General features: G+C 39.9%; 1 protein-coding gene across 2 annotated transcripts; it reads right to left on the minus strand.

Moving 5' to 3' along the window:
• Positions 1-2,613: 2,613 nt before the first annotated feature.
• LOC149817371 (SUN domain-containing protein 4-like) lies at positions 2,614-9,403 on the minus strand. 2 transcript variants are annotated; one of them, XM_089987076.1, is made up of 6 exons: positions 9,232-9,403; positions 6,582-6,641; positions 6,294-6,476; positions 4,766-6,111; positions 4,578-4,663; positions 2,614-2,947 (listed from the first exon to the last, which is right to left on the minus strand). In XM_089987076.1, exons 3-6 carry the CDS (start codon positions 6,451-6,453, stop codon positions 2,722-2,724), a joined length of 1,818 nt encoding a protein of 605 aa, XP_089843202.1. In that variant the 5' UTR covers positions 6,454-6,476; positions 6,582-6,641; positions 9,232-9,403; the 3' UTR covers positions 2,614-2,721. The 2 variants fall into 2 exon arrangements, with proteins under 2 accessions (XP_089843202.1, XP_089843203.1); XM_089987077.1 differs by lacking the exon at positions 9,232-9,403 and adding an exon at positions 8,233-8,250.
• Between the last annotated feature and the right edge of the window lie 1,824 nt (positions 9,404-11,227).

The following is an 11,227-nucleotide window of genomic DNA, read 5'->3' on the forward strand; positions in this document are numbered from 1 at the left end:
AAAGAGGTGGTGTTGCCCAATGGTGCAATGCTAAACCTTAAGAAGCTAGAAATCGATGGTTGCCACCAGCTAAGTACCTTGCCACAAGGAATTCAATACCTGACCAACCTCCAAGAGTTGTCTCTCCATTACATGCCAACTGAGTTCGTGCAAAGGTTGAGGAAAGATTAAGGCGAAAATAACTCCCTAGTTCAACACATTCCATTAAATCACTTGTGGATCCAAGAATAAAACATGATGAACGCTGGGCAGGTTTCTGTTATCTGGATATCCCTGCATACTCAAGTAGTCATGCTTATGTGCACCTTTAATATATTGCCCATTTACTTCTTTTGCTTCTTTTCATTTTCTATTGTGCCTCAATTTGGCGCTGGTGGCTGTTCCTGTCATGATGGCACGTATGGATTCTAAAGTAAAAAACACAAATGAGCTATTAACTTTGAGGATCAGTAAGAGAAGTTACCAAATAGAGATAGATGTCATAGATGAATGGCATTACTAGCATCTCTGTCTTGGATGAACTATATTCTTCATACTTGAAGGTGTCATGTGTCTCACTGTAGATCCTCACCATACAGCTTACTTGCGATCAAAGGTCCAATTTGACCTCAAGACTTTTTAATAATGATTTAGAAAATAGTAAGCTCATCAAGTTTTATGTTGTCAGTACACTAACTGTAAGTGCGGCAGGCGGAGCCAGCACAGCTAGGTCTTTGATTTTGAGAGTAAAAAAAAGGATAGATATTGATGGTAATTAGCATTAGTACCGAACATGCCAGGAAGAATAGGGACCCATTGATCTGTCAATGAGTCTAACTTGTGTCGGGTACCCAACCCAACCGGAATCCGAATTCTCGGGATATGGACAAGGAAAGTGCTGACTTGAATAATATGTGGGCCAGGTTTGGGTCATGGTTTTTGCCACTTACCTGACCCAACCCGACTTTTTTTGCAGGGTACTCGACTCAACCTGAGTCTGATATATATTCATAAAAATAAATCTGACAAACGTCGTCATTGATCACCCCCTTATTGGATCTACGCAGGGATCACCACCAAAATCAGGCCAAACGAGTAGATCCATTTTTGTTGGAAGCATAAACGATTGGATACAGGCTGGATCATAGTTGTCCAAATTTAAATTTTAAGCAATACGCCTTATAAAAATCTGGACCAGCCCAGATCCAATGAAATACAGGTGATGAGTCTAACAAAAAAAATGCTTGAAACACGTATAAAAAGTACAGAAGGATCAGATTTCATCTGAATTTATCATATAGCCTACAGAAACATCAGTCCAAATATGAATATGACCAATTTGGAAGCAAGAATGAGGCTACAGATTTGGAAATTACTGACTGAGAGCACTTCATTGAGATGCATAATGAAAACAATATTTCCATGTGTTGGCAAAATGTGGTGTTGAGGATGGAATTGCCCAGCGAGCACCGAGTAAACCGTAACATTCAAGGCTCCCAAACAGAGCCTAAACAACATGGTTGCTTTTAAGCTCTGTTTGGGAGAAAGTACCATTTCCATGTGTTGCAAAGTATAGTTTTGCCAAAATGTTGTGTTGAAGATGGAGTTGCTAAAAACATCCTTTTCTGAATGGTATTGAAATGTGATGCTGAGGCTGCCAAAGCCATTCCCAATATAGTGTTTTGGCAACACCACTTCCCCGAACAGTCGAGAGAACATGAGATCACGGGGGAAACCCTAAAACACCTCCTCCAATTCGAGGCTCCCAAACATGGCCTAAAAAGCACTTAGCAAGGTTTTATCCTTCATGGTGAGATATGTTGACAAGTTTATTCAGTATGTTTTTCTTTATGACTAGAAACACTCGCCGAAGCGAAGAAAAACCCGGGGTGAGGCCCCACGACCATCCTGCCTTACGTGAAGTTTATTCCTTATGTTGCATATAGATTTTACCGTGTCCTCAATGAAAATTACGGGAAGACTCGATATTGATACACCACAATCCAATTGTTTTCCCTGCTAAACGCATATGGGCCTAATGATGCAACAGATTGCCTCTTCTACCGATCTCGAATAAAAGAATGAACATGTGGATGACATTGGTGACTGGTGAAAAAACAAGGAAACAAAATAAAATTAAAAAGCCAAGAGACAAAATAACATAGAAATTGTTACTGTAAAGTACAACTCGAAAAGTTCAAATGGCAACCACTTTAGCATGCACGAACTGAATCATTTTCACGTTTCAAATTTCAAACTCAAACGCCCTTTCCCACAATTTCCAAGTGATTTTACAGAAAGCAAGAAAGTTTAGAGCAACAATAGACAAAATTTTCCCAGAGCAAGCCTACTGGTTTTTAACATTAATCCAAGCAATTAGGACTTATAAGCAGGTTTTCTCCATGGAATTGATAATCCTTTTCTTCAAAACGAGAATTCTATTGACCCACATTTTCAATGTTTGACAAACAATGGAAGGTTCCATATTCATGTAAACAAAATTTTAAATTCCAATGGTTTCCAGTGTCAAAAGCAAGACATTCCATTAATTTCCTTTAGGCAGAATAAGATTTTAATAGTCTGTAATTTAGAGCTATGTTGCATTGATCAGAAACGCATGAAAACAAGAAGCGCTTTTACTCCTACAAAAATTGCATCACCTTCAGGCTAAGCATGCTCAGATGATGGTGTCTGTACAATGCCGACCGCTTAAGAGCGAAACAAAGTTTTGCATACAACTAACTATAACACAATGATGGAGATTACAATGGTAGAGAACAAAATCAAAATCCATGGTGTACTCAACCTACAGCAGTTGACAGATTTTTGTGTCCTACAAAGACTCGCCAGAAGATCTACAAATACCTTGAAGAAGGCTAACATCCCGCATATGAAGCTTAAGAGCAGTATGACAAGACCTTTATTCTCCATGCCAACCAGGTCAATTCTCTGTCTCTCTATCTCCAATCTGCGAGGAGACAAGCAAACAGGGCAAGGATAGGTAAGGGAACATGCTACAAGAAAGGTCCCATGTACCTGTCCTAAATACTGGCAATTCCAGACGACTTAAAAGAGAACATGTCTTGCCTTTTTCAATCAGAGCATCTAAAACCATAAATGAATGCACCCTAATTATTACAATCACAAAACATGGATCTGTTCAACTGATTCACATATATTAAGTCCAACATGAACAAGCATCCAGCCCGCTCAACTAGAAAACTCAATGCCAAGAATCAAAAAGAACATTTATCTGGCACAACTCATTACACATGAGTGATTTAGCTGACAAAAACTGAGGACCAAAGTTGCTAGAATTGTTCTCCATAGCATGAGAAGCCAAATACATCGACGAAAACAACAATAGTGTCGAGTTTTACGGCATTATATTTCAATAAGAACACTTATTTGTGTGATTTATGAATTGAACCTAAATTGAATCCAAAGACTTGCCAATTTAACACAGAAGTCAAGGTGTTCCAACCTGACTCAACGTGAACCCACAGCAAAATCAAGCTTTTGATCCAGCTGAAGGATGCTACTTAGAAAAAGTAAAATGGTGTTATCCTGTCACTGACATGACACCTGGTCAACTCGCTGATTTACTCATATCCGAACTTTGCAGAGCTAAGAAATGACTCCCCTTAGCAAAGGACCTGTTATCCCATCACTAACATGTTATAGGGTATAGCTTCCCCTGCATAAAGCCATAAAAGCGCTGTCTACATTGGCTCCAAATCCTGAGAAAAGACAGTGGCAATCACCTCGGTTGGGCCAACGAGCACTTTGAACTGGCTAACATTTTATTTCCATTCTCATTAAGTGGAAGCAGATACAATCACACTGACCAAGTTGTCAATTGTAGATAATTTATAGCCCAACAAGATGGAAATGTCCAGTAGGACAAACTTTTAAACAAGCACCTCATTATATATGCATTTAAATTTGTGACTACTTTTTACTTTCGGCTTCCATAAATTAGAAACGATCAACACAGCGGAACCAATGAGGCTCAAATGCTCAATGTTCAAACTCAACTTAAAAAACATGATCCTGCTTTTAGCTATTTGACTAACACCTTTCTCTAGTGATTATTCTCCAATGTCAGAAAATACTGAACAAAATAATTTAACAGCTGGAAGCTAACAGTAACCTACCACTGAAACAAAATTTTGCTAGGAAATCATCTATTAGTCCGATAACAGAAACTCACTTCATTAAGACCCCATGCAGCTAAAGTTTGTTTAAAGACACAAATAAAAAATGTAAATATGTTTGTTTCTGGCAGCAACTGGATCAGAGTATTTGGTCCCATATTGAATCCTCTAGCCATTGCATATAATCGCACTGAAGGGATTAAATGTTTACAGCAGGCAAGATATACCGCATTCAGAAGCAAATAATTATCTGGAATTGGATCTTTACTACTCCAGAATAAGATAGCATACAACTGGCAGAAACGCAGACAAAATTCTAGAATCTTTGTGCAAATGAATATCAAATCATATGTAGAAAGTCAAACAATTCTGCAGCAACTAATTTCTTAACATGCATCAGGTGATTTGCAAGATAAAATGAGTGAGAACTATAATTCAAACCTGAGAAGTTCATTATCTGCAACCAATTTGTTCATCTGAGAACCGAAAGAAGATTTCCAAATGATAAGCTCATCAACATCTCTAGCCTGGTAAAACAAAAGATGGTTTAAGAGAAATTACAAGTGATAATTGTAGTTCAAATGCCACAAGTTATCTTGTCAGGCATGAGGATGGAGAGTTTCACTTACAATAACCTCATAGATTTCTTTAAGGTCCCTTATTGCTGATCTGATATGCTGCACAAGCAGTGCCTTATCATATAACTCTTCATCAAAATCCTTGAAAATATTTCCGTATCTGGAATTTAACTCTTCAATGTATCTCTCCAAAACAGAGAAATTCAAATCCAGTGATCTGACTTTCTGCATCAGTATCTTTAGGACAGTATCTCCAGGCATTCTTCCACCATGCTTTGGTCTTAATTCAGTTATTGAGTCGTGCTTAAAGCTCTTAGTGTTAAGCCTAGATTCATAATCAAATGCTCCTTGAGATGAACCCAACAGGTCAGAAGAGGAATCCAACCTATCTAGAAGTTTATCAAGCTCATGACTAGATGCCTGATCAACTGTATGTTCCTCTAACCTTGGCCCCTTATACATCAAATCTTCCAGCATCTTCTCAATGGCATCGACCCCGTACACTTCTAAAACACTCAGTGTGCAATAGAACTCTGACCCATAGTGGGTGAGCAAATTTAACTTCAAGTACCGAGCCCACTTTGGTTCTTGAAGAGTAAATCTTTGTGCATGCCTTACATTTCCAGCATGAAACTCACCAAGGTGGGTCCAGCTCTCTGTGGGATAAACCAAACTGCTGAGTAGCTCAAAATCCTTCAAATTTGAAGAGTGATGTTCAAAATTTGTGATTTCTATTGTGCCTATCAAGGTTTCCTCTGAAAGATCAATAATGACAAACTTATCCTCCACAGAGCATGGGTTTCGGAGGTATTTATCCTTGTCTTTGTCCAAAATGTTGGAGGCACCTTTTGCTTCTTTGTTGCAATCAAGGACCTTAGCTCCCTTTGAAGCAGCTGCATAATTGTACTCCTTCCCACCAGGCTCCCTCCAGTGAACTATGCTCCCAAGCTGATCCCTCTCAGATCTACCATTGGAACCGATGTCTTTACTTCTGAACTCATCAAGATCAAGCGCTGAAACACAAGACAACCTGTCGCGCTTTTGCACGTCCTCTCTTACATGCTCAGGTCCATATCTTAAATCCTGTGAGACATGTTTGTCATTTTCAGGTTGAATTTCCGCAGCATGGACCAGAGGCTGTGTTTCTTCATCCACTTCTCCCAATGTAATCCCTGCATAATTAGGAAGAAACCCTGAATCTTCAGCATGGGAGGAACCTGTTACCACTGATTCTGATCCTTCTTCTTCATTTGAATCTACAGCTGCTGTATCCTCAGCATCAAAGGTATCAACCTGCATAAATGGTGCCAATCCATCTCCTCTGGTAGAATTAAGAACTTGTGAATCTTCAGCATAGAAGGAACCATTCTGCTTGGATGCAAACTCATCTCCTAAATCTGAATAAAGCAACAGAAACACTTCAAATTTATATCAGCAAAACATCATGATGATCGGTCATAACCTTAATAAGAAGCTGAAGATAGACTACATAAACTCATTCAAGAGATTAATGAATCAAAAGATCAACTCAAGGACAAGCAAAAACATGACAATTCAAGAAGAGGGGATGCAAGCTTACACGTGTATCCATCACTGCGTCCCACCCACGAATTGAGAAGCAATATGAGACCCCATGAAATGAGGACCAGGGAGATGGACACCTTGTATAACTGTTTCCTCCGCGAGACGATACTTTTCAAAGCTCTTCTCTGGAGTAGAGCTCTGCGTGATCTCTGCATTGTCTCATCGGACCATATCACAACTACAAAAACAGAGAAGAGTGACTCTTTACATACCCATCTTCAGGATAAACAGAAAAGCCTCCCCAAAAATAAAGATGCTGGGTGTCGCAGAATCACAGTTGTACCTGATGGAGAAACCAAACTTTATGCAGGGGCAAGACTGTCCAACACTCCTTCAGACGGATCTGCAAAATTCCCATGATACAACAGCTGTCCATTAGATTATTCTATCATTGCAGATCTACCAACTTTCTGAAACATCAAAAAACCGAAAAAAAGAGAGGCTAAAAACAGCACAAAATCGCATGCAGTCTTCTGAGACGGATAAAATAAGTCGACCCCATGTTCTTTTGCTAATGAGATAAAGATAAAGGATTTTCAGATTTTAATCACAAACAAAAACAAAACAAGAATAGTCTAAAATACCTCAGTTTTCAGGAATTACAAAGTGAAACAGACATAAATCCCCACTAAGAAAATCTTGCCTGCAACAGAAATGAAAAAACCTTGTTTTGGCTTTAAATAATTGCTGGGTTTCCCGGAGTATTGTGACCCGTGTTAGCAGAATGAGAGTAAAAAAAGCGAAAGAAAAGCAACAAACAAAAATAGGAAATCTAATTATACCCAAGGGGTTTGGCGGAGTGGGATGGGGCCTAGACCGTTTGACGGGCAGTGTATGTTCAAAGGCGTCACCCTCCTGCATAAGCCGAAGCTTGACGACTCTCTGGGTCGACAGGTAAGCCCTCTGAGTTTTAGGCCGACATGAACAGAGACAGTTAGTACGGAAGGCTGAGTCAGCGCGGCTAGGTCTCTATGCCTGGGGCAGTTTATCCCGAGTAAAAAAAAAACAGGAACTCTGATGACACAAAATCCCAAAATAGAAAATCTCTTTTGGCTCCCTAGTAAATTTTTAACCGTCTTAATAAGAAAACACTATATGCGAGCTACCAAATTACCACGACTTGGAAGAATATCAAAAAGCTCCTCAGTCCTCACATTTTCTGCACAAAGCTTCACTCAGCAGTAAAAGAGAGTAAAAGGCAACATGAGAAGTATGAACTGCTGCAACTTGACCTGAATGAAGAAAAATTTTCCAAACGCGTTTCAGACACGATAAACTGAAGAAAACTTCCCTTTTGGTCGAAATAATCTGAAAATAAAAGCTAGAATTGATGGTGGCTTGCAGTAATATCAGAAATGCGTGATCAGACAACATGGGCTTTCACAAATGACAAAACTGCATGGAAGAAACATTAAATTTCAAAGAGAATTTTGAAAGCAAGTTTTGATGAAAATCTTCAAATGAAAGAGGAAGGAAATCCAAAATTCCAGACCACAAGGCGAGAAAATACCACAGCAATCACAATAAGCAGCAAAGAAAACAAGGAAATTTAATCCAACTAAACAAACCTGATGTTGACGAGAATGCCAATCTTAATTTCCAAAATATATGAAAAGAAAATCGAAATTCAAGAGAAAATAAGGAAGAACAAGAACACCGAAATGAATCCAAGAAATTCAAATCTTCAAAGCAAATCAAGCAGAGAATGATCCAACCAGTAAGGATTACGGATGATTCCTAAAGAAACAAGAATCAGGGAACTCTGCAAGGAAAGAGCGCCTAAATTCCCTCGCGGCTGGATCGAACGACACATCGATCTGAGAACTAACAAGGAAATCCCCCAAAAGGAGCCGGTGGAAAAACAACGGGGGAAAAGAAAGAGCCTCAATCAATCCGATTGTTTGCGTTGAGAAACAAAACAATCAGAAACTCACCGTAATGAACAAAACGAATACTGAAATTCCCCATCGTTTGCGTTGAATTCTAGAAAGAAAACTGCGATCCGATCCGGGAAATGGGCTAACAGAACCAAGAATCTCCCAAAAATCAAGCCAAAGAAAGCTTAGCTACTGAAGACCTGAGAATCACAGCTCTATGCAGACACAAAGAGCACCTAAATCCCTCTGGCTCCACCGAATTCTCGCACTCACGATCCAAGAACTAACGAGACTCGTCAAACCTGAAAAAGTTTGATGGAAATGAAGCCGAATACAGCCCGAGTCCCTGCCGATAACCCTGTACGGAAAAAAGAGTAGCTAATTCCCCTCTCATCTCATCTCATCGAAATTCCATGCGCACGCTCAGTGCCAGAAACTAGCTGAGAATTTCACACTCGAATTAAAAATGAAGCCATAGAGAACCCGATCGGCGGCAACCACTAGAAAGAACGATCAATAACAAACTCTTCAACGACAGAACAACGCCCTACCTCCCCTTTCTCTCTCTTTCTCGCATCGAATTCAAAATGAAGCCAGCCAAAGAGAACCAGATTCAATCTCTGAACTACTAAACAAAAAGGAAGTCAAAGTCGTTTCTTTCTATGGTTATGGTAAATCACAATATCTGGAATTACAGAGAAACGTTTTGAATTCCCTCACTCCTAAATCCAGAAGGAAGGAAATCCAAAATCCAGAAACTCCCACGCTCAGATCGCCCGAGAGAACGAGGCCAAAGATGGATTCAATCTCCTAACTACTAAACAGAATAAAAGTCAAAGTCTTGTCTTTCTATGGTCACGGTGAATCTCAATCTCCCGAATTACAGAAGAACGTCCTGAATTCCATCACTCCCGCGTCAAACTCCCACGCTCAGATCGCCGGAGAGGACGAGGCCAAAGAAGGATTCAATATCCGAACTACTAAACAGGATTCAATATCAAACTCCAAGATCAGATGGCGAGAGAGAACAAAGCCAGAGAAGGATTCGGAATTTACCTCCTTCGATCTGCAGAGGGAGACAGAGCGCGTGATCTTCCGCGGTATGCGGGGCGAACCGGAGACCGAAGAAGCGAGAAACAGAAGAGAAATGGGAATTGAAGGCTTATCCAACGCCCGATCTGATCGTCAGCAATGGGACTCGCGAACCTTCACACGCCGGGGTCGTCATGTACTCCGTTTGTTTATAATTCAATTTTATCTTTTTCTTCCCTTTTCCCCTCTTCCGGTTTTCTTGTCGCTTACGCAGACAGCGCCGTCCGAACGCCCTCGCTCTCGTTTGAGAAACCAAACTATCAAAGGAGGGAATCGGCAGAGCCAGGAATCCGAAGTCGGTAAAAAGTGGACACGGAACGAGGCAAGCAAGAGGAATTTACCAAAGTTTTATTTTAAAAATGAACGACACCCATCAAAACAATTAAATAGCTCATTGCTAACCGTTCATTTTAAACCGTCCGGATGCAACACGAACGGCATCGGGCTTCGTACAGGCTTTGGATGCCGTTCATTGTGAGATCAACGGCATCCAAAAGTGCTATGACAAAGTACCGTCAGAGCACACTCTGACCTGATCCTCTCTCTCTACCGCGGGGTAATTCCCCGCAGCGGTAAATACGAGAGGGTGGTGTATGTTATCTCCTGATGATTCACTGAATCCCACGTCTGTGTTCGGGGGGTCTGAATGAGCACCACGTATACAAGCACATGGGGCTCGTATTCCCGTGTATGTTGACATCACTTAGCATTGGAGTCTGGTGTGGTTGCAAAGACTTAAGTACCCTTTCTTGCTATTCTTCTCATAAAACGATGGTTTAAGAAAATAACAAAAATGCTCTTCATTCAAAAAAGAAAAAACAAACGGTTCAAAAAAAGGACAAACATGTCTTCTATCCAGAAAGTCGAGGATGATGTTGACTCTTCAAAGTCTACACAGCGAAACGAACCTTAATCGTTTCGTCGATGGTGATCCGGCGAAACGATGGTGAGTCGACGATCCGATGGCCATCCTGCGAAACGAACCTGAGTCATCAAAAATGTTTGTTTGAACTTTTCATCGTCATCTTCTTCTTCTTCCTTCTCTGTAAAACACTGTAAAACTCTCTCTCTCTAGAGAAGAAATCAAGGGAGGCAAAAAGTTTCCCCTGGAGAAGGCCATGAACATCAACCCTCTCACTCTCTCTCCCTTCTCTTTCTACTTCTGTGCACATCCAGCAGACGTTCCTACATTGCTCCATCAAACATCGATTGACCTGCACACTGACTATACCATCGTGCGTGATCTATGTCGATAGTGGGCCTTTAAAATTTTGCATGGGTTACATTTCATAGCCTGCGTGTTTCTATTGCTGTGGGGAGATTAAACTAGTTCATTAATCTAGTTTATATCTGAAAATTTTTATAACTTTATATATTTATTTGATATTTCAAATATATAAAAAAACAGAATTGTTTTGTTTAATCATGGTTAAATAAGATTAATTTGTAATCAGTTTTGAATTTTAACAAATTTAAAATATCAAATATATATAAAAAGTTATAAAAATTTTCAGATATAAATTAGACACATAAAGAAAGAAAACCCTTTTTACAGATTTGGAAAATGATTACACATTGGGGAGATATGACTCTTGCAAAATGAACTAAAAACCTTTGCAACTCAAATAATGCAGAATAATAAAGGTCTTGTTTTTAATCAAAATGGGGAATAAAATGACCATAAAAATTGCTGAAAATTGTTAGAAATAAACTAGACTCAATAAGAAAGACATTGCTTTTTACAGATTTGAAATCCAATCTCTATAACAGGTTCATTTTCTAAAATTGAACGGTAACTTTCAGAAGTCATCATCTTCAAACCAGAAAAAAATTAGAAAAATCGTGGGAAAGGGTGTCACGAAAACCTTTAGCAAGAAACAACCGAGCCCACCGCTAGGGACGGCCCCCTTTGGACCCCCGCCCACTGACCGCGTAGTGGGACCCGCACCGGGGAGAGCCC

This window comes from Nuphar pumila, chromosome 14 (genome assembly GCF_984573655.1).
Source record: "Nuphar pumila chromosome 14, dmNupPumi1.hap1.1, whole genome shotgun sequence".
Classification (NCBI taxonomy): Eukaryota; Viridiplantae; Streptophyta; class Magnoliopsida; order Nymphaeales; family Nymphaeaceae; genus Nuphar; species Nuphar pumila.

Coding starts and splice junctions, on each gene's coding strand:
- LOC149817371 (XM_089987076.1), bottom strand. CDS start 6,453: ATGCAGAGATCACGCAGAGCTCTACTCCAGAGAAGAGCTTTGAAAAGT. Junction 4,664..4,765: donor AAGAAATCTATGAGGTTATT/GTAAGTGAAACT, acceptor TTGTTTTACCAG/GCTAGAGATGTTGATGAGCT. Junction 2,948..4,577: donor GCAGATAATGAACTTCTCAG/GTTTGAATTATA, acceptor GTCTCCTCGCAG/ATTGGAGATAGAGAGACAGA.